This window comes from Agelaius tricolor, unplaced genomic scaffold, assembly GCF_023055355.1.
Source record: "Agelaius tricolor isolate 1412-34295 unplaced genomic scaffold, bAgeTri1.0.p SCAF_11, whole genome shotgun sequence".
NCBI classification, from domain to species: Eukaryota; Metazoa; Chordata; class Aves; order Passeriformes; family Icteridae; genus Agelaius; species Agelaius tricolor.
In genome coordinates this window covers 7,838,310-7,861,094 of record NW_027269271.1, presented here as the reverse complement: position 1 = coordinate 7,861,094, position 22,785 = coordinate 7,838,310, and the positions used below count along the sequence as shown (strand labels likewise).

The window sequence follows — 22,785 nt, the reverse complement described above, 5'->3', positions numbered from 1 at the left end:
CATTACTAGGCAGGAAGCTTCAGATAAGGAATAACATCTCGTCCTTAACTGGCCTCATTTTCCTAAGGTACTTCACTGACTCTACCAAGTAAGAGATTTTTGCCTGAAATGACATAAATTTCTCCCTTTGTTTTTGCAGTCAAAAATTACTGAGGAGAAGAGAAAGTAGCTCTTGAATCTGCTCTAACTGAGCTTCGGTTACTTAGGGACATGGTTTTGACGATGTTCATGATTTTATCTTTGCTTGTTTTTTTAAGAGCTGTATTACCCAGCTGCTAAAGGCAGCTGAGGTTTTGAAGGAAGGGCTGCAATATGCATTACGTACAGAGTGCAGGTTGTGGTTGGGTGGGGATTTCTTAGCTGGGCTCTGTGCTGTGGGCAGTGCTGGGTGTGCTGGCAGCGCGCATGCGCGGAGCAGGAATGAGGAAGTCGGGCCCTTGCTGCCAGCAGAGTTTACTGGGGAGCTCGAGAGAGCAAACAGGAAAGGGAAAAAACCCCTGAATCTGTCGTATAAACTCTTCTGGCCTTATGGTATGTGCTGTTCATGGAGCTTCCCAGGCACAGGTAAGAAGCTTTTTTCTTCTGCCTTCTCTTCTCTGGTCAGGACTTTCCCTCTCTCTTGAAAATTTCTCAGAGGTTTTTCTGTGGAACTGGATATGGAAAACATAGCTAATGTAATTTACCCTTTTCTGTGAACCGTGAAGTTGGCAGTACAGGGTGCTTGTAAAAAAAACACATTACTTTTAACTGGTCAGGGCTTCCCACAGGTTGTCAGGTTAGGGTTTCCCTAAAATGATATTCAGTACTTGTTAAAGTATTTCCTCAGGGAAAAGAAGAAAGCTACTAAAGTGCCCTTAGAAATACTGTTTTTTACAATGAGCACACTGGAGTAGAAAACAAAAAGGTTCTGTGAAACACCACAGAAATTTGTCTGTTTGGCACTAGACAGGAATGGAGGAGATTCAGCTGCTGGCTAGAATTGTACTGTGGGTATCTGGTAATCCTTATGAGTTGGGAATTTCCTTACTGTTGTCTGTTAATTTAATTTAAATTGTTGATTTATTTTTAATTTCCAAGTATCAGAGGTTTCAGAGGTTTTGAAGTAGTTAATGTACCACAGGACCAGTCTCACAGAAGAGAGAAGTGGTTACTTTTTCTCAGAAAAGTTTCTTTTTCTCAGAAAAGTGTAAGTTATTATCAAGGAGTAAGAGTCTTTAAAAGAATTAATGCAATGGTGTTTTCTTTATTAGAATAAATAATGATTACTCAAGAGTTGTATCTGCATGAGCAGTTCAGTTGGCAAGCCTGAGTTTGTTTTGGCTCTGAGGAGCTGCTGTAGTGTTAAGCTTAGCACTAAATAGGCTTTACTTGTGTTCACTGGTAACTGCGACAGGAAGCTCGGCTTGGTTTAGCCAGGAGTAATAGTCAGCCAGAGTGAACCAGCTTCAGCTTAACTGAATTCTGGTTTAGGTGATGAGGCTGTTTGGTAATGAAATGCTGTGGGAATACATAAAACTCAGGAGGGAGTAATGCTCTGAAGAGCCCTATCTACTGAATTGGCAGGAGCTGAGCCAAGGGTGCCCCTTAGGTATGCTGAGTCATCTGCTTAAACTGTGCCATGACTGAGTGAGGACTGCTCTGGGACAGCAGAGCCAGCTCGGTAGTGATGAAACAGCATGTGATGTGTCCATGCCAGAGCATGCTGCCTCCAAATAACATGTTTGTGAGAGAATTTGGGGTGTACTTGGACCTGCACCAAAGGGCTCCCTCAGAGTGCACTTAACTCAAACTGAAAGCAGAGGAGTTTTCCTGTGTGTCACTGTGGGTGGAACTTGATGCCAGTGCATGTTGGTACAGACTGTTCTGCGCTTTACAAACGTCTTTTTGTCCAGAGTTGAATCTGCAGAGGACATGTGGTTGCCACAGACATAGCACAGCTTGGACATGGGGCTATGTCAGCCTCTGCATTGTCCAGCAGAGTGAGGATGGAGTGGTTGTTCCAGGGGTTTATGGAATAATCAGGTCTTTCTCTAAAGCACTGGCAGGGTCCCAGAGGAGACAGGTCACCGATCTGATTACAGTCTGACATTTCCAGGCTGGGTTGAAGGATGGAATTTCAAGTATTTTTGGGGGGCTGGGAGGCCCAGAAGAGAGGAGAATTTTTTCCAGGTGGTTCTAGATGGTAAAACAGCGTATGCAGGGGTAAACAGGAGGATGAGACTTGCATACAGGTACTTTATATTTTCAAACTCAGAAATAACAAAATCAGTCTGTCTCTGGTTTCAGTGTAGGATTTAAGGTCTGTCTTGGGGCATCTTCATTCTTAATGACACCTTTTTGTCTTCCAGTTTATGTGCTGTGGATGTGTCTTTTTAGTTTTTTGCTTTCTTGGGTTTGACATATCTATTTTCTTTAGCCATGCACAAAGATATGTGCATGAATATATCTTTTACAGTGTTAGAAGCTGTTGAGTGTGAAACACTTAGTAAATTGAGCGTGGGTTAAAAATTTAATGTTATGGGTAGGTGGGCTGTTTAAATAGTTGTCTTTTGTATTTTTTTGCATTCTTTATGATTTGCTGACCTCTGGTATTATGCTGAAGATAAATTTTTTTTAAAAAGCATTATACTATAAAAATGAATATACTTTTCCTGCTGTACATGTTCAAAGTGTTCTCTTTCTGTAATGATGATGGTTCCAATAGCAGACAGTGGTAGTGAAACTGTCTTATTTCCACTGTTTTATTGCCATTTGTAATGTCTCCTGTTCAAAATAGCACTTTGAAGTTAGAGACAGTTTTTTCCAGTTATTTCTAAGGTCATAGTGAGTCACAAACCTTGATACAAGGCACAGTATCCTCAGCAGCTTCACGTCTCTGGAAGAGATTTTGTGCCTGGAAGAGATTTACATTGTATCTCAGTGCTTGGCTCTGCTCCCTTGTGCAAGGGTTGATCTGGGGGGAACAGGACCATGCCTGTGGGAAGCTGTGCCACCAGCTGTACTTGGTTTGGTGCCTCTGGCTTCTGAATCCTCAGTCCCTGGGATGCCATTGCTGTCTTGTGTGGGATCAGAGCAATTTGCACAGGTTTGTGCTGATCTGCTGTGGAGGTTCCTCAGAAGCACAGGGCTCATTGTTCCAACTGCTGTTCTTTCCTGTGGGGAGAAGGTTGGCTGCATCACACCAGTCAGCCATCTGTTGCAGCAGCTAGACTGTGCTGAAATAGATGACTTTCTGAAGTTTCCCACAGCTCCATGTGCTATTGTCAGTGGCCTTCTTGTGGCATTTAGGCACCAGGACACAAGCTCAGACACTGTAGAGTCTCTCAGAGCTGTGCTTATGTATAAGCTTTGCTTCCCTTGTTCCCCAGCCTTTGGAGACCTGTCTTGGCACAGGATCATGGATGCCACTAATTAGTTCCTTCATCTCCAGACTCCCCAAACTTCTCTTTCAACTGTTGAATTTGTAAATAAATATGACCTATTTCATTATGCCAGAGGTACAAGTAGCAACAACATGGCTCTGTTTACTGGGTTTTTTAATTAGTTAGCTAACATTAAAGTTGCATTCAACTCCTTTCCTCCCGTTCACAGCTTGGGATAGTGGTGTCTCCATGCTCACATCTGATGGTACAGCTCCATGTTAGCTTCTGGTTTTAAGTCTCCTCAGTTAATAGAAAACTTCTTTTCCTGAATGCTTGGCTAATAATTTGTTTTAAGTAGACTGCTCAGTTTGTTTCTGAATTGCAGAGGAGTCTGGGAAATTGTTGCTAGACATTCTAAATAGCAGTGTGGTCAAAAGGAAGAACTGTGATTCAGCTCCTAAACTTTGATCCCCAAAGGATATTTTATAGCACAGCCATACATAGAGTAGATTTACCAAGCTGTGTACTGCTCTTTGCAGAAGGATTTCAGTGGAGTTTCTGGGTAATTTCTGTTGCAGATTTGGTTTACAAAGGATAGTTCTAGCTTGAATGCTTGTTACCAAAGTTTACTCAGTATATAGGAGGGCAGGTAGCTGGGGAAGGCTTGGAAATAAATTTGCTGAATGCTTTAGGATATCATCTCTCAGTGTAGTAACCTAAAAGTATAGAAGATTTCATTTGGGTTGTGGTGATACATTAGTAATGAGAATGAATTGAGCCTATGCTGGCAAGATGGAAGAAAATGGCTGATTTGCCATTAAAGAGGTATTTTGGAAGGGGGAACCCTGAACAGCCTTGACATCTTGTGCAATGCTGGTGGCAGGGTTAACCACATATGGTGCCACCTCTTCCTTGTGCCACCCTGCCTGGGTAATACTGATTTCTTTATTGATTCCTTAGTGACTGGCAACCAGAGGCTGTGTGGCATTGTATATTGTCTTTTGAAGAGAGAAATAGTTATTTTTCCCTAGAATCATAAAGCATCCTGAGTTGGAAGTGACTCAGAGGCATCATCATAGTACAATTCCTTTTCATTAGCTTTAGAGCTAACGTTAGGTGTTTGATGAAACTCAGCTAAAAGCTTAACAAGTAACATTTCATTGTTTACCTTGGCAAAGTAATGTTAACCATGGACAAGATTGCACTAATTCTGAAAAAAAGAAGCCTTTTTCTTTCCAGAAAAAAAGTGGCGGAGGCTTTTCAGAGTCTTTATTTTAGCATTAGAAATTTTTTTCTGTTTTAAAATGTCATGACTCTGAATTGCACAGGTCTTGATAGAAAGTTTCTCTCTTTGCCTTTAGAATTTAGATTTTGATTGTAAACATTTTTAAGCTGAAGATTTGATAAAAAGTTGCTTTTGCTTATGGCAGAACTTCTGTCAGAACAGACACTTAGCAAGTAAGTGTGCAGTCCTTGGTTTGAAACTGAAGCCAGTGGTGTGTGGAAAAGAGAAACTAATATATATGGGTGGTTGGGGTGGTGTTTTTGTTGTCATTTTGCTCCTTTATTTAGAAAATTGTTTATGAATATTCCACTGGTGAAAGTAAGCCAGACATCAGGAATTATTTAATTACCAATTTTCTTTTTGATAATGATTTTTTTCATATCATGTGATCCATCTATTCTTGTACATTTCTCCTCATATGAGTTCTGCTTTTTTCCTGTCCCAAAGCAATAGCTTATCTTCCATTCCCTTATAATGAGTAACATTTGATCTTCTTAGTATTTTGATTTGAAAGTGCCAAGTAATAAAGACCTCCCAGCTTTTCTTCTATTGTAGTTTCAGTGTGGTTTCTCAACAGAATAAAGGTGTTGCTTTCTCTGTGAATATAATCTCTAGGCAGGCAGTGAATGATATAAATTGGGGTCACAAAAGGAACAGTTAAGGAACAATTGTCAGTCATCCAGTCATAAATGACTACTAGAAGTGGTTGTCCAGGTTTTGAAGGATGGAGGTGCTGGATGGCAGACAGAGGGCAAGTTAACAGTGCTGAATTCCAGCAGGAGTGCATGCAGATTGCCAGGGTAGCTGAGATGTGTCTGGATGGGTCCATGTGCTACCACAGAGCTCAGCACATAGGAGGTTGTGTGAAGGTGCTGGAGTAGCAGCACACAGTGTCACTGAGTGAGGTGTGAGAGCTGCATTGCACAGGGTCTGACTGACCCTGAGCCATTCATCCTGTCCCCCTCGAGGCTTGGGCAGTCATTGGGTGCCAATCCAGAGCCCACTGGACTCTGAGGAAAGGTTGCTTTTGATACAGGCTTTGGAGGAAGCCTTGTCTAAGCAAAATTATTTAAAAATTTAATTATTTTGTACAATAGATATTGTACAAAAGTGGATTAGTGGAATTGTCTTTTTTATTCGCATTTTGTTGATGTCAATTTGCTCATTTATCAAGAGAGAACATAAAAATGAAGAGCTAATTAGTCTTACAACTTCAATGTGATAATTATCTTCCATGATTTATTTTAAACTGTGTACCCACAGAAATGGTTTACACTGGCTTTTCCAGAGCCAGAGACCAGCTGGAATTAAAGCAAGTTGTGACTCAGTCCTGTATTTAATTCAGCTACACCTCGAGGAGTGGTACTTCACTAGCACAAAGGAGCTCACGTGCCTGTTCTAGTACAGAATGCTAACTTGGTGTTTCTCTTTTCTTCTAGGTTATGTTTCACACTATGTGCAGACTGTCTGTACTTACAGAAGATATTTAAAACCAAACAGACTTTTTTGCAAAATTTTGATTCCAGTGGAATCTGTGCTTTAGATTTTTGTCTCGTCAATTAACTCCTGAAGCAATGCCTGTACAAGCTCCACAATGGACGGATTTTCTCTCCTGCCCGATTTGCACACAGACTTTCGACGAAACCATCCGGAAGCCCATCAGCCTGGGCTGTGGCCACACTGTCTGCAAGATGTGCCTCAACAAGCTCCACCGTAAGGCATGTCCCTTTGACCAGACCACTATCAACACAGACATTGAGCTCCTTCCTGTGAACTCAGCCTTGCTGCAACTCGTGGGTGCTCAGGTATCCCTGCTTTTTGTTTTTGTTTTTTTAATCTGTTTCAGTATTTTCCTTCTTTTGGGAGGACAAGTCAGGAATATTCAAGAATATGATATTGTCTTAATGATGTGAGGAGAAGGCATCTACCTTTTTGTAGATGTCTGCAAGAAGTAGTAGAAGTGCCTGGAACAGTAGTTTAAATCTTTATTGTGCTGGTGACCATGACTTTTGTTACATCTAATTCTGTGGGCTGTCACCAGAACAGGTTTGTTATGTTTCCTTCCTTCTTCCTTGACTCTTACCTAGCCATGCTCTGCCAAAAGGATGACCTTGATCAGTGAGCTTATTTTGTGGAAGACCTTTTTCTGTGGTAGGTTATGTGCTTTACTGTATTCACCCTGTGAGACCTGTGTTTGCTTGTCCCAAAACCAGGAGGGGCGTGTAAAGGATGTGGGACAGATCTCTCTGGTAGCAGCCTTTTTACAGCCTTATTTGAAACTCTGCAATGGGAACACAACTTCCTGAGATGACATGTTATTCTAAATCCATGTTGGTGAGGGGGGAAAGCCTGCTTGAGACCCCCTTCCAGTAGGCTGGAATAGGTACTGGTGAGGTCAGTTGAAGTGGTGATGTGATGGGGATGAGTGGCACTGGGACTGACAGCAGCCACAGGATGGGGCAGGGATGTGTGGAAAGCAGGACCACCCTGTTCAGTTGCAGCACAGACTTAAGCTGGCAAAGGTTTATGGATGTTAGGTCATGGGTAGCTCCCTGTGACCCACACCTTCCAAGGCTTGTGGACAGGATTGTGGTCTCAGGAGAGGAGGGATAGCCCTGTCTAACTTACAGGTGAAGAATGAAAATGTAGATGGGATCAGTTACCATAAAGGGATTACTGCTTTAGTTTGTACTGCTCCAGTGTCTGGGATAAGTGAAATTAAATGCAGCAGAAACTTCAATGAGATCTGTAGTCTGGGGAAAAGGAAAGAATTGTGGAAGAGCTATAAAAAGTGTGGAGGAAAGAGAGATGCTCTTATGTTGCTTTTTGTTAGGTACTGTGACTTAGAGGTCCAGGTGTGCTTTTGCCATTTCTTAGTTTATCAAGTAATATGGCTAATTTGTTGTTTTTCCTTCATGGTGTATGGCATAGAGGTTATTTCAGAAGCTCAAAATCAAATGGTGTTTCTGGCTGTGCTAAGTGACTCATCCTGCTCTGCAGGAGGAAGCAGTGAGATTGTGCACTCCCATTTCTGTGATATGCTGCCATCTTTGAAGAGCTTCCAAGCAGTATTAAATCTATGAGTGATGTCATTTAAAAAGTTACAGTTTTCTTTCTCTCTTACATGTTCTTCCTCTGCAGTTTCTTGAATATTTCCAGTTGCATCTGAATGTCCACATTTGTGATAAATGTCTTCCCCTTGCATTTGGTTATTTTGTGTGCACTTGTTAAGCTTTATGAGAAGCTGTATGATAGCTTCAATTTGACCTCGGCCAGAATTTTAAATTTTTCTGAAAACAAAATTCTGTGGAATGAGACAGAAATCCACCCTGCTCTGTATAGGTAACTGAGAATTTTTTTCTGGTTTTACTAGTTAGCCAGCCAGAGTTTTCTTATCCATATGTGTGAGGTATGAAGAAAGGTTTTATAGTATAGTGTTTGTCTTGAGAGCACTCTGAACTCTAGGTTCTGACTTTGCACTAATGACATCATTTTGTGCTCCTTTTTTATCTAAAAATTTTGTGTGATGAAGATTCACAGGACCTTTTTTCGTCATGACCTTAAAGCTGCAAATGCCACCAAAAGATACATTATTCCCACCCTGTTCTTTGCCACTCATTTCTGATTGTTTGCTACTCCCAGCAGTCTGTTACCTGTGACAGTAACCATGGATCCTAGCTGGGTATTTATTGCTGACAAACTTTCCCCTTACGAGACCTTTGAAACCCTTTCCCTACCAGCTCCTCATTTCAAATGTACAAGTGAATGAAATCAGGGTTCAGTACCACTCCCTCTCCTTTCTCTTCCCTTTCCCATCCTGGCAGCTGTTGCAGTGTTTACCAGACACTGGATTACTAGAAAATGAATACAACTACTTTCCTGTGAAGGACAGGGGAACATTTGCTATTTTCCAATAGACTGTCTAAGGCCATTTCTAAAAATCTTTTTACAAAAAAAGGCTTGCTTAAGGACAAATTTTTTAAAAAAAAAGGTACTTTAGAGAAACTAGTGATTTGGAACTGTCCCACTAAGAGAGTGTACTCTTCTATTTCAGCAAAAATGGTCTGTGAGCAGCAATCCAGCTTTCAAAGCATGAGTAGTGTCAACTTCAGTTGAAACCACTTCCATTTGTTTTTCCACTTCTGGGTTTAGTTTCAGGAGCATCTATGTGTCATTAGTGTCCCCTGTACCCTTAACCTAAGTTCTCAGAGACCTGTAATATTTTATTTGTAAATGCTAAATTCCAAAAAAACAGGTTTCATTTTGGAAGGAAATACAGTAAAGCCCAACTAAAGCTTTTATCTGTGAGGGAGAAGAACAGTTTGTTCTTTTCCCTTTGGAGTGACTTCTGAGGAATTCACACATTTATACTTGCTAAGTGCTTTTTTGCTGGAGGTGGAGGAGGAGACCAGGCAGTTTAAAGAAACAAATCTATTCTGCTGTGACTGGCAGCAGTGACAGGATTCCAGGGCAAGTCACTTTGGCTTTTGCACAAGTACAGCCAGTGAAATAAGCAGGATTCTCTTCTGGGGAAAACACTGAATTTGTCACACGGTCACCAGGAAAGCAGTAAGGTATTCTCTGATGGTAGCATTCTCTCTCTGGATAGAATTTGTCACTCTAATAGTGAAAAGAGTTGGTTTCTTACTTGAATTAGACTCTTTCTCAGTTTTCCCTCTCCCCACTCCTTTCTGAAATGAAACCCATTGCCCAGGTTATAGCCACCCTTTGTGTGAAAATTAGCTGTTGCAGATTCAGATTTTCTACCTGCTCCCCTGTAGCATGGCTCACATCCATGCTGGGTACAGGAGCTGTTCTGGAAGGCAGTGGTCACAGAATAGAATAGAATCACAGGATGGCTTGGGCTGGGAGGGACCTTTAAAGCCATCCCATTGCAGCCCTGTGCTGTGGGCAGGGACACCTTCCACCAGACCAGCTTGCTCTAATCCAGCCTGGCCTGAGACACTTGCAGGGATGAGATATCCACAGCCTCTCTGGTTAGGTAGTTCAGACCATGTCTAGCTAAGTTTTGTTACATAAAATGAGGGGAGCAGAGGGATCATAAGGGGAAGATGAGAATTATTACTCCTAGGAAAGCTGGACATAGCTGAGCACACTAAGCAGGAACTGTGAGGGAAGGTAGACACAATGGCCTTGGACACAGATCAGCAAGGCATTCATAGCATACCTTGCTTCTTCGACTTCCTGGGTAATGGAATCACTTCAGTTTGTTTCTGTGAGAATAAGGTTTTGAATTTTAGCTATTCAAGCATCCCCATATTACTCACTCTATGGAACTATTTCAAGCATTCACCTGGCTAGTGTTTTGAAGTACCTAATCATGAATCTGTCATCTAAGCTCTTCCCTCGTGTTTTTTTAACCATGAAACAGCAGCATGCACATTCCAAACAGGTGATGTAGAGTGGCAGAAATGCCAGTGGTGCTTTAATTTTGGAATAATCTGCTGGACATGATAAACACAATTCTAGACATTAGAATTGTACATGAGGAGAGACTGGGTGATCTGAACTTACAGCCCTTTCAAAAGTGCAGAGCTATTAGAGGCACGTGTGATAATTTTTTATTTTAACTTCTGATGAAATAAAGTGCCACAAAAGAGGAATTATCTGTGAAAAAGTTGTCTTTAATGTAAACTTTTGAGGAACTAAAGACAGTAGGCTTTGGGTTTTGTTTGGTTTCTCTTGGCAGGAAGCAAATCATTCATTTGCCGGGAGGGGGAGGAAAATATTGCTAGAAACAGTTTTCAAACCATACAAAAAGGGGTTTGGTCTGTTTAACATGTTCTCATTCTGTGCAATTAGATGTCTAATGGTAATTACTGACAACTCAAGCTGACTTTCTTCATCAAATTACACTTAAATCACCAATTCAAAATCACTGCCTGGTATGAGATGATGCTTTAGCATTCTTTTCCAGTCCCCTTCCTTATGCTGTCATAACCTGTCTCTTCCCACAGCCACAAGCCATGCTGGTGGGTAACATTCCACTGTCAGGATACTTGGAGTCATTGCCAAAGCAAATACATGCAAAACCATCACAGATTTAAAGCAATTAAAGAGCTGAGATCATTTTTCCTGTCTTCCTCTCATTCCCTTTGGGAGGTGTTGATTACATGATGTGAATATATTTGCAGTGGAAACTGTCATAAGGGTGTGATGTCTGAGAGAACAGAATATGGACTGAGTGTGAAAATAATGAGCTCACTCTGTGGGGCATCTATTCTGAGGCTCCTCAGAGGCATTGTAAACAGCAGTAACCATAGGGTCATGCATGCTATTAAAAGGCTATTTTGGGAAGGGGAAGTGAAAATGCTTTTGAGTTGAGTTATTTCTCAGTTGTCCCTCAGCAGTTCCATGATGGAGCCAAAGTCAAAATTAACATTTCCTGTCACTTAATGTGAATTATGTCTTCATGATTTTTCTTTGGTAGATGCTATTCTTACAATTATTCTAATCCTAAAATATTAAAATAACTCTTGGAAGTGCATATAATACAACCAGCAAAAGGAAAATTACTTGTAAATTTTATTGTGAAGTGCACTGCATGAATGAAGTGTGTGTGCATGAGAAGTAAATTCTCTTCTCCTGAACACTCCTGAAAACCACAGAAGAAGCATGTTTTACTCTTCAGTACTACACTTGCTCCAGCTTCAGATAAAAGTTGAATCTCTTTTGGGCTCATTTTGCAAACAGTACAGTTGTACAAAGCATTTGGATTTTTACATTGAAGCTTCCCTTCAAAGGAGAAGGAATGGGAGCAATATGCAGATAGTGTTTGAATAGCTTGATTAGCTCTTGGAAGTTTTTCTCTGCCAGCTTTTCCGTGGGGGAAGGGGAAGCTTTCTGTTAGTTGCTAGACAGTCCTTGTGTCTCACTGGTGGAGTTGTGCTGTGTCTGGCATTCCAAACCAGTGCTTTGAATGTGTGCTAAACCCACTCCAATTCAGGGTCAAAATCCAGGGCTGAGCGTGGCTTCCTGTGCCACGTCTGTCCCCAGCCCCTTTGTCCGTCTGTCTGCCGGGGCTGCGGCACTGGCACTGTTTGGGCTGGCAGTGGTGCCACAGGGAATGCTTGCAGGAGAATTGGAGTTTGTACAGAGTGTGGGACTGCAGGAAATAGGGCAGAGATGGGGCAGGGTCTGCATACACTTGAGATGTGTCATTTGCTCAGTCAGCCAGTTCTGCCACGTAACTGCCCTGGCAGAAGCTAAAATGGCAATGCCTTTGGAAAGGAGGTGTGGAATGTTCTGTGAAGGTGCAGGGAAATACTGCAGGAGTCAATAATAGTTTCCTAAATCCCAAGAAACCACTCAAGGTTGTTGTGACTGTTTACAGCTGACCACTCTAACATACAGAGTTGCAAAATCTTTTGCTGAAAGTATTCTTGCTTACAAACACAAAAACTCCTTAAACTCAAAAACCAAAATACCCCAACCAACTGCTGGCCCAAAATTAAAACCAAAACCCCACAGAACATTACAAGTTAACTTCCATCAGTGATAAGTATTGAGGCTAACCTTGTTGTGTTGGTGTGATTGAACTTGGGCTTTTCTCTTTAGTAAGAATGGATGCCTAGATCAGACACAGCCCCTATCTTGTTTATGTTAGTTTGAGATGATACTATGTTAATTCCAGCTGACATGTTGCATTTTGAGACTTTTCTTTGTTACCTGCTTGCTGGAAAAGCAAGATGGTAACTTTTTATTTTGCTCTGTGTGTCAAATAAAAAACTTAGCACGGTGACAGGGTTATCTAAGGAGAAGTGTGATCTGTATGGTTGAAGCATTGCTTTTTAGTAAAATTGATATTAAAGCTGTTCACATTGGTGATGGTAACCATATATATTTTATATATATATTTGCTGCTTTTATTTGGTGCTGCCATCATAATGCTGCTCTTGCCATGGCTGCATTACACATGAAGGTAAGCAGGTTTCTATCTGTATTTAACTGAAGCATTAAAGGCTTTTGCTTTTAGATTGAAGGCCTGGGTTGGTCCCTGTAAGCAGCTATGTGGGATTAACATGCTGTTATTGCCACTGGGATGGGGATTGACTTGGAAATAGAAGTCTGAGATGTATTTGCACTTTGACAGCTAAAAGAAAAAGTGCTTGTGTTTGGTCTTCTGAGGAATTCTAGTTCTCTGTATTACCATATTGGGTTGACTGCTGAACAGTGATGTTGAGAAGTGTTAGTACAGCGCTATACTGCACCCTCAGATTTGATGAAAGCTTTAAGAATTTTCCAAGAGGAGAGTAGAACCAAAATTATAACTTGGAAGGGTGTGGTGCAAATCCCTTGGAAAAATCCTGATTTCTGGTCAATGTCTGGAAGAAGAAATAAATGTCACCTGACAAAAACCCAGCACAAAGCTCTGAGAATGTAGTTGGCATCTATCATCAGATAGATACTCACAGGGTGTGTTCATATGCACTACAGAGGATAACTTGGTCATGGTTTATAACTGTGTCTGCTCAGAATATGTTCCAGGGGTGTCTTATTGTATTTGCTGCTAAGGCTTTCTTCCACTAATCTTAAGTAGCTGCAGTCTCTTATCCCTGGATGATTTTAGAGCTGTGAGGCCATAGATATCAATTTGTGCTTACCAGCAGACCAGGGTTCTCCTATGTTTTTTTTTCTTCCCCCTGAGTTTTTTTGGCCAGTCAGCTTTGGGGATGTTTCCATGTGTCTGCTTTAGCCAAAGTTTCATAGTATAGGAAGTGCCATGTTAAGCCTACTGCTTCTAGTTCCTTTCAGCCACAAAATGAAAGAAGTCTCTTAAATGTAAATGCTGTATTTTTGTTTTCATTCTCACTGGGGTTTCTTATGCTATTTGTTCAGTAAATAAGCTGAAAAAATGCTAAGTAATACAGCAAAATCACAAAAGGAGAAGAAAACAGGAAATGTGGTGTAGTAACAAATGTTTCTAATCATGGTTGTCACTTATTTATGCACATTCATAGTAGATGTACATGTCATCTCTCCTCAGGTTCCTGAGCAGCAGCCAATTACTTTATGCAGTGGAGCTGAAGATACCAAGCATTATGAGGAGGGCAAGAAATGTGTGGAAGAATTGGCATTGTACCTCAAACCACTCAGCAGTGCAAGAGGTAGTTCCTGCATTGCTTCCTTGGAAAATGAAACCAAAAGCCAAATAAGATGCAAAACAAACTATCCAAATTATTAGTTAACATGTTTGACAAATGGATATAAATCTAGTTTAGAAACAAATTGAAACAGATTTCTTAAACATTAAGATTATATTTTCATGGCAGGGAGGGGATGTCGAATTGAAAGGTGTCAAAAATAAGTCAGAGAGAAGGCTGAGGTTTTTGACCATGCCATAGTAAGTTGAGACAAACTTTGATTTGATCTTTGCAGAATAAGTAAAAGTAGATAATTTTGCCTTTTTTTTTCAATTCTGCTTTGTGATAATTGTAGTGATGCAGCTGTTCTGTAGAGGATGAATGAACTCATAAGAGAAAGTTACTACATATAAGATAGATAAGGAAAATTATAAGTAATATTTTGTTTATACAAGGTCAAATCCAAGAGCTGGGTCAATCTGGGTAATTCTAAGTTAGCAAATTTGCACTGTGTTGAAGAGTATGGATTTTATATATATTACATGTGCTGGATTTGGACAGTCTGTCAGTCCAAGTAGTGGAGGTGATCATCATGGGCATTGGGTTATCAAAAATTATTTTTTTGAGAAGCTGTCTGAGTCTTTTGTGACCAGTGCAGTGTGACAGCAGAATCACTCTGGGAATTGGTGGCCCAGTGAAAGCTGTTTGTCTAGGGAGTCCCCTCTTCCTTTAACCTGAATTAGGTGGCTCTCAGCATGTTTGTGATTCAGAGTTTTGGCACAAAATTAAACATCACCCAAGCAGTTCAGGATTCATGTAAGCTCTAAAGCAAAACAGTGAAGGTACTATATGTAGGCAAGAAACTAAATGTGTTGTGAAAACAAACAAATGTCCAAGTGATCCCTAAAGTCCACAAATAAGGGATGAACTGGGAATCTGTATGGGAGGGTGTGGGACAAACTACCAACATGGGAAAAGGATTCATTAGACGTTCCATCTTCTTAAAAAGCCAGATCAGTCAATCACAAGACTAAGCCTATGGGTGGAGCAGTGGCCGGTGAAAAGTGAAACGCCCAGGCTAGATAAGTGTCCAGCCAACCTCCAGCCAGTAAGGCACTTCCCCAACCCGGAGTCAGGGCTTTGTGCCCAAGGCGATGTCAAGCCTTGCGGACGTGTGGCCGCAGTAAAGAGCTCCGAAGTCGCAGGATGAAATGAAGAGGCGACCCTCAGTTTCTTCGGGGGGGTGGTTTTATTGGTAGGGAAACGTGCAGGTTCGGTGGAAGAAGCTGAGAGCCCCGAGGCAGGGAAAAAGCCTCGGTTTTACAGAGGGTGGGAGGGGTGAAAGATAGCAAATCAGAGAGGGATACATTAAGGATTGGCATGATCGGAGAACCCATCAAACACAGTTGCGGGAGGGACCCTGGCCCCTAACCCAATCACTCGACACCCTGGCCCGAACTCTCTAGAAAAAGAGGCAGGGGTGTCGAGTGACAGGCAGGCTGCCAGGGGTGGGGAACAAGAAAGATACATTTGGTAACCAAGACAACTGGGGAGGGGTTTGGGGATTGACACAAACTGGTAACAGGACAGGACTTTCTGAGAGAACAATGGAGGGAAAACTGAACAAGCATAAAACACACCACAACATATGGGGAAGCTGACTACCAGAAAACTGCTTTTATTGCCAGGTGAAAGAAATGAAATGAACTTATGATATGCCTTGACTAGTATTCCCTTTGACAAAATGGACACCAGGAGAGCTAGGTTTGCACTTGTCCAGTACAGTCACTGAAGGCTGGCACAAGAAGAGGAGTGTGAGTTAGTTTATTATCCTGTTTCATTCTATTTTGAAGGTGTGGGTCTTAACAGCACGACTCAGAGTGTGCTGAGTCGCCCCATGCAGAGGAAGCTGGTGACATTAGTCCATTGCCAGCTGGTGGAGGAGGAAGGGCGCATCCGAGCCATGCGGGCAGCGCGGTCACTGGGTGAAAGAACAGTCACAGAGCTCATCCTCCAGCATCAGAACCCTCAGCAGCTCTCCTCCAACCTCTGGGCTGCAGTGAGAGCCAGAGGCTGCCAGTTCCTTGGGCCAGGTAGGTGACATCACAGTATCACTACTGTACTAGAAGCACTTCAGAATTGAGCCATTGATAAATGGTGTCCAGTTGCCCAAGGGATTTTATTAAGCAACAGCCTAATTTCTTAATAGTAATCTTCAGAATTAATTATGTGTCTGTTGGGTTTTCTTGTATTTTTAATGCTTTTTCAAGTGTTCTGTAAAATTCAGAATAGGTGTCCTTCTGTTCTTGTCTATTTCTTGAAGATCTTTCTAGAAAAAATAAGGTTACTGGAAGTGACTGGCATGGCTTCTTTTGCTACTTAGGGCAATAAACATACAAAACAGTTGTAGGGAGAGATTTGTTACAGTTGTGTGTACACATTTTTAAGAGGTTGTGCATTTATAAATTAAATTCCTTTGCTTAAAATACTAGAAAGAAATCAATGTTGCTTAAAAAATGAAGTCTCATTATTGAAAATATAGACTCACTGGTTGAGTCTTGAAATATGAAGCCAATTTAATTTCTTAATGAAAAAATAGTGAAGCTTTTCCTGACTGAAACAGACAAAGACTAATTTTGAGATAGTAACTTTCATACCACTTCAGGGAAGAGGGAGGTTGGTTATGTAGCAAAATAGCAGTGCTGCAGCCTGGTTGATTGGTGTGGGCACTCTTTTTTTTATGGAAATGAACCTTGCTCTTCCTTAGCCCATCAGATTTTTCTTCTGGGATAAGTGTGGAATGTAGGCAATACACTGGGAAAATTCGTATTAATGATCAAGAGATGTACAGAAAAGAACCTTCTTATCAGATGATGCCCAAAACAGATGTTGTTGTAATGGTAGTGCTAGTAATAATAATAATAATAATAATAATAATAATAATATTAATATAGTGTATAGTAATAAATCATAATAATAATACTAAAGGTAAAAAGCCCTGTTTTCCCAAGTCACAGTCTGGGAATCTGGAGAGGTTCCTTCTCTCTTTGCCTCCCTTCTTGCTCAATTCGTTTTTTTCCTCTGTGGCTTTGTGTGCCTGTTGGTGGGAGTTTTTAGCTGTTATCTCAGTTCACCAGTAGGTGAACAAGAAACTGCAAAAATTTTCCTTGGGCTTCTCTCATCCTTTGTCTCTTTTTGCATTTCTCCTGACTCCCAGCAATGCAAGAGGAGGCTCTAAAGCTGGTTCTGCTGGCTTTGGAAGATGGATCTGCTCTGTCACGGAAGGTCTTGGTTCTCTTTGTGGTGCAGAGACTGGAGCCACGATTCCCTCAGGCTTCCAAGACTAGCATTGGGCACGTTGTCCAGCTCCTTTACAGAGCCTCCTGCTTCAAGGTATGAAGAAGGTTCTGCCCAGAGGTTTTGTAATGCAATGAAAACCATTGGTTTTTACTTTGTTTTCATTGCTCTGTAACATTTAATGTGCCTAAAAATATGTGTAGTTAGAGGAAGTATTGCTCATGAAGTCCCACGTGAATTTAGAGTTCTTTGTCATTCAGCTGTGGTGGCAGTGTAGGCTGAAACAGCGACTTGAAGCTGTAAAGATAGGTTTTGCCTTTGCCTGGTTTCATAGAGGTACAGTTACAAAACCTGGATGTAAAGCAGCATACTTACCTTCTTAGAAGTGGCTTAAAGCCAAAAAAATCACTAATTCTGTTAATTCAGTTGTGGTGTGGTTAGAATCAAATAAAAAGGAGACTTTTGGGTGTCAGCTGTATGAAGAAAAACTGTTTTTTAATATCTGTTACTAGATGCTCAACTTAAATATCATTTACTCTTGCTAAATGAGTAGAAAAACACTTTGGTTTTGCTAATTGTACCCTCAAACAAATTCTGCAATGCAAACAAAATATCTTGATTCAAGGTGTGGGTAAAGTCATTTGGAATGTGACACTTTGACCAATATGTGGGTCAGAGTCCAAGTAAACAATGTTTTGTGTCCATTTTCTAGTGGTTCCACTCTATAGAGCGTGCATTACTTTAGTAGGAGCTGCTGTTCACTGAGTGTGTCATAGTTGATTTTAGTTTGGGAGAAGGACTTAGATGTGACTCAAGACGTCACTTGCCTCGGACTTCACCTAATCTTGGGCTTATCCTGCTTAATTGCATTTGGCTCATTTCTCCTCTCTAGGTGACCAAGCGAGATGAGGATTCCTCCCTGATGCAGCTGAAGGAGGAATTTCGGACTTACGAGGCTCTGAGAAGGGAGCACGACTCACAGATAGTTCAAATAGCGATGGAGGCGGGTTTGCGCATCGCACCAGACCAGTGGTCCTCGCTCCTCTATGGAGACCAGTCTCACAAATCCCACATGCAGAGTATCATTGACAAGGTAAAGCCACCTAGAGCCAGCCCAGTCCATCTTGTTTGCAGCTGTTTGTGAAGTCAACTTAGAAACTGTGCCCACGTGGACGTGCCCGTTAATCATTTGTCTTGTTATTTCAAAACCTGTTACGTCCTAAATAATTAGAATATATATTTGTAATCTAATGCATCTTGCTTCCTCTGCCATCTGGACATTTTTGCTTTACTTCTTTCTGCAGATGGAAACCCACAAAGTTTAGCTAAATAATTGGGGGATGACCTTTATGAACAGCTGATAAGTGCCAGTGTAGTGACAGAGGCTAATGGTCCGTGTTTGCAGGCAGGAAGTTAGTGCATAAGTTGGAAAAAAATGAGTCCCCATGTCTGTGTCTGAAGGCAGAGAGGTGGAAATACATTTTGTAAATAAAATACTTAAATTCTGGAAATAACCAGATCTCTGTGTTCAGAAGCAACAGGGGCTTTTAGATTAGGGGATGCTTTTTTACGTGCTTTAATTAGGTGGGAAGAACTGAACCTTGTTGAATGGTTCTGAAAGCTGTGAAACAGCTGCTTTGGCTGCTGTGCAAGGGGATTAGCTTCAAGATAGCTTCTGCTGTATATTTATGCCTTTGCCCACCTTTTGAAGTGTCCTGCCAAACATCTCTTGAAGGATCTAGGTAGAATTAACAGTTTTAGAACTGGAATTGAGTGATGTTAGGAAATGGAATGTTGCTAGCTGTCTTTTCCTTCAACTATCTTGTTCTTTTTCTGTTAGCTGTACTCAATTTAAACCAGGGTGCAAGCCTGTTGGTTTGGGTATTGGAGATTTAGACTCTCCAGAAATCTAAATTAAATGGTTTCCAGTATGGCCCATTTTTTTCCTTGAGTAGCAGCACAACACAAAAGAAATTGGTTTTATTGCTAGAAAAAACACCAGCCTTTATTTTGTGTATTTCAAAGTGTAATTTAATGCAATGTCAAAGAACTGTGCATTCTGTGGAGCAGCCTTCAGAAACCACGAGGATTGCTATGCCTGTAGAAAGTTAATTATGATAATTTTTTTAAGTTGCAGACCCCAGCCTCGTTTGCACAGAGTGTTCAGGAATTAACTATTGCTCTTCAGAGGACTGGAGATCCAGCTAACTTGAATCGTCTTAGACCTCACCTAGAGCTCCTAGCAAATATTGATCCCAGTCCAGGTAAATCTGGATGTTTTTATGAAAACCTTTAAGTTTAGCAAAATGAGTTTAACACTGTTCAAAGATTGAAAGCTGATCATCAGGTGTAAGGAACCGTCCTCCTTACTCATCAACTAAAGAGTTTTGGATTCCAAAGTAGAATTTTGATAGCTTGAATACAGAGAAGCTAGGCAAAAGTCAGTCTAGACAAGAATAGTTTGTTACCCTACAGAATTCGGCATTTTTCTTGTTCATAGGTAATTCTTCAAAACTAGGAAAGAGTCTGGCAAGTATAAGATAGTTGGAAAGAATTTAACTGGGAAATAGAACCTAAGCTGTTGACAGAGGAGAGAAAGATAAATTGTTGAAAAGTCAGCAGTGCTGTAAGGACTATCTAAAGGAGATGGGAAGGGACAGAACAGAGTCCTGTGGTTGAAGTGTTATTTTATACCTGGTAAAATTTGTAAAATCAATATTGTATATCAAAATAGTAAGAAGATATAAACTGACTTCAGGAGATGAAAAACTGTACTTCGTATTTGTTTAAACAAACAGAAGTTCAACTTCCTTTCCAATGATGGACCAGTTGTACTTCACAGCTAGAGATGCAGTGCTTTCTTCCCAAATCTTTCATACTGAAACAAGCTGGGGACAAAGCTGTGTACTGCAAATCTGTTTGCAAAAAACTGATCTGGAAGGTGGCATCACTAATAACCTCCCTTGATTTCAGTAGGCAAATCTGGTCTTTGTGGTTTTTTCTGTACTGTTGGGTTCCCTAAAGAGCAGCAGGGAAGCAGGTTGAAGTACTTGTGGAAGAATTTAGTCCCTGTGAGTGGAATATAATGTCATTAATTGTGCTAAAGATTTTGAAAGGCTCTTTGAGGTATTGTCCTTTGCAGCAGAGCGTGCAGACCCACAGTGGGAGTGTCAGCTGCTGGAACAGATTCAAAAACTTAGAAAAGTAAATTGGCTAAAAAGAAAAGGTGCTCCTATAGAATTGAGACTGTACAATTTATTCACAGTAGTTTAGATGGTGGTCTGATTTCAAAGATTTGCCTTGTGATGTTTTTTCCACATGAGAGGCATTAATTTCTGTTGCTGTTCTACATCTGTGCCTGTGTAATCAGGCCAGGATGACTGTGTTCATATGGAATAATTTTACCTCCAGGAGTCTGAATGCAAAGAGGGATTTTGAACCTGATGTTTTTCTAAATGAGAAGAGTTTGTACAGTGCTTTTACTCTGGAGTTCTTGTGAGATGAGAAAGTTCTTGTAAAAGGAAATAATTTTACATTCTAATAATAGTCTTACTGGCTCATTCAGTATTTTGTGCAGTTCAGTCTTAAGTTGATAGATACCTCTATTCTGTAAGAGCTAAATGTCCCAGAATTAAGGTGCTGAATGCTTTTTATCTACTGATGAAATGTTTTTTATAAACTTGGCTAGTCAAGTTTTGTGATACTGTTGTGGGGTTTTGTACCTGGTTTTGGAAAATCTTTCTGATTTTTCTCTTTATGTTTGGTGTTTGCTGTCCATGCAACAGATGCTCCACCTCCAACATGGGAACAACTGGAAAATGGACTAGTTGCTGTGAGGACTGTGGTTCATGGCTTAGTTGATTATATCCAGAATCACAGCAAAAAAGGAACAGATCAACAACAGGTAAAAGCTAAATCATTTGGGAAATATGTACCCCTAAGTTTTATTGGCTGTGTCTTATAGTAGAGGTTTACTAATGTCATCTGGAAAGATTTGGTTTGACAAGGAGCTAATTGAAAACATCACTGCAAGTCATATTTATCAAAAAAGAAACAATAAAGGAAAAAATGTGAAACAATGCATATTTACCTCCAAAACCTGTTGAACTGATTTTCAGAGCTCGCTAGGATGGAAGGAGAGCAGTCTGATCCAGCTGCAGGCTTAGGGAAATGAATAACAACTTTCCTGAGTAGAGGGTGGGGAAGGGACACTGAGTGCTGCTGTGATTTGTGGGGATTTTCTTGGTTTTGTTTTAATTTTACATATTTCAGCCAGCTGGCCCTCTGTTAATGAAATCATCCTTATACCTGTGCTGAGTGGTCTGTCGAGCTTAAGGATTTAAGAACAGTTGATATGAAGGTGCAATCCAAGTTCCTGAAACAAATTTTTTTGTTTTCAGCAATGACAATGTAATTGTGTATTAACTTCTTTCCTAGTTGCCTTATCACACATTCCTTTGATGTCATTTTGTTGTGTAGATCAGTTGATATAAATGCTGCTGAAGTACAGAGCTGCCTGTCTCAGTCCTACTCCTTTGTCTCTTTGGCACTCATCCTCTTGGAGAGCTGGTTTAGGGAGCTCCACTAGTAAAAAGATTATCTCTGCCAAGAAAAAAAAATATTAAGTGAATTATTTCTGCTGTTTCATCTTTTTGCATTACTTGGGATGGATAATGAGCACTGTCACCAGCAAAAGGAAAAACAGTAGAAATGCATAAGTGGGAATCTGGGAGGGGCAAACATCAGAGTTTTTGTTATGGAGAGCCTGTGGTACATGCTGTGCTGCTTGGAAGGGAGCCTGGAGCCTGTGAGTAGGAAAGGGGTGTCTGGGTAAAGTTGCACTACTTGGCAACAGTGGCCAGTAAAAGGCTGTGTGGCTTATGTTCACTCTGCCTGGATCTTCTCACTGCAGTAGAAGGCAAAAAAACCCCACAACAAACAAAATAAAAACCAACCAAACAAACCCTCCCAAAACCAAAACAAAACCAAAACCAAACAGAAAACCCCAACAGTTTCCAGGTGACTTCTGACAGATATACACCTTTTGGCTTCTCAGAAAGCATGTTTACTTTTACACATGTTTCCCTTGGTGAATTATCGATAGGGTATGTCTGATTATTGGTAATTTTTTCGTCCTGTATCAGTTTTGTCCATTTAACTGTGTCCTAAAATGTACAGCTGTGTTCCAGTCAAGCTCTCCAGTAAGGAGCTTGAATAAAAATGCTGTATAAAACTGTGAGTGACTTAGCTGTCAAAGCACATACTCTAGAATCTGTTGGTTCTGTTGAAGAACCAAACACAAGTACTTCACTCATTTATTTCATGTCAGGTATTCCAGAAACACTTGAATTAGAGCAATTATCAGCAGTCAAACCTCAGGCCTTTGATAAGATGATACATTGAGCTTGGTTAAGTGTTTCTCATGTTCAGGTATCTCACCTGGTCTCTTTACCCTTGTCAGCCCCCTCAGCACAGCAAGTACAAGACATACATGTGCCGAGACATGAAGCAGAGAGGAGGATGTCCCCGGGGGGCCAGCTGCACCTTTGCACACTCACAGGAGGAGCTGGAAAAGTAAGTGTTCTACTAGGAGAAAACAGCCCAGTCTTTGTTTCATCTTGTCTATAAGAGTTATTTCTCATATTTTGGAATGAGGGGGAAAGAAGGTATAACCTGGCTGTTAAACTAGGAAGAACTAGTGTGATAAACTTGTAACAGTCATCTCTTAGGTTTTGGA

At 40.9% G+C, this 22,785-nt stretch overlaps 1 protein-coding gene across 5 annotated transcripts in view; it reads left to right on the top strand.

Moving 5' to 3' along the window:
• RC3H1 (ring finger and CCCH-type domains 1) overlaps positions 1–22,785 on the top strand; it is a 74,635-nt gene that overhangs the window by 17,584 nt on the left and 34,266 nt on the right. For all 5 annotated transcript variants that reach the window (XM_071435992.1, XM_071435991.1, XM_071435990.1 and 2 more), the window contains exons 2-9: positions 6,087–6,452; positions 13,655–13,775; positions 15,605–15,844; positions 16,969–17,144; positions 17,941–18,141; positions 19,180–19,312; positions 20,834–20,952; positions 22,510–22,622. In XM_071435992.1, coding sequence (XP_071292093.1) covers positions 6,222–6,452; positions 13,655–13,775; positions 15,605–15,844; positions 16,969–17,144; positions 17,941–18,141; positions 19,180–19,312; positions 20,834–20,952; positions 22,510–22,622 — 1,334 coding nt within the window. In that variant the 5' untranslated portion in view covers positions 6,087–6,221. The remainder of the gene's footprint in view (positions 1–6,086; positions 6,453–13,654; positions 13,776–15,604; positions 15,845–16,968; positions 17,145–17,940; positions 18,142–19,179; positions 19,313–20,833; positions 20,953–22,509; positions 22,623–22,785) is intronic.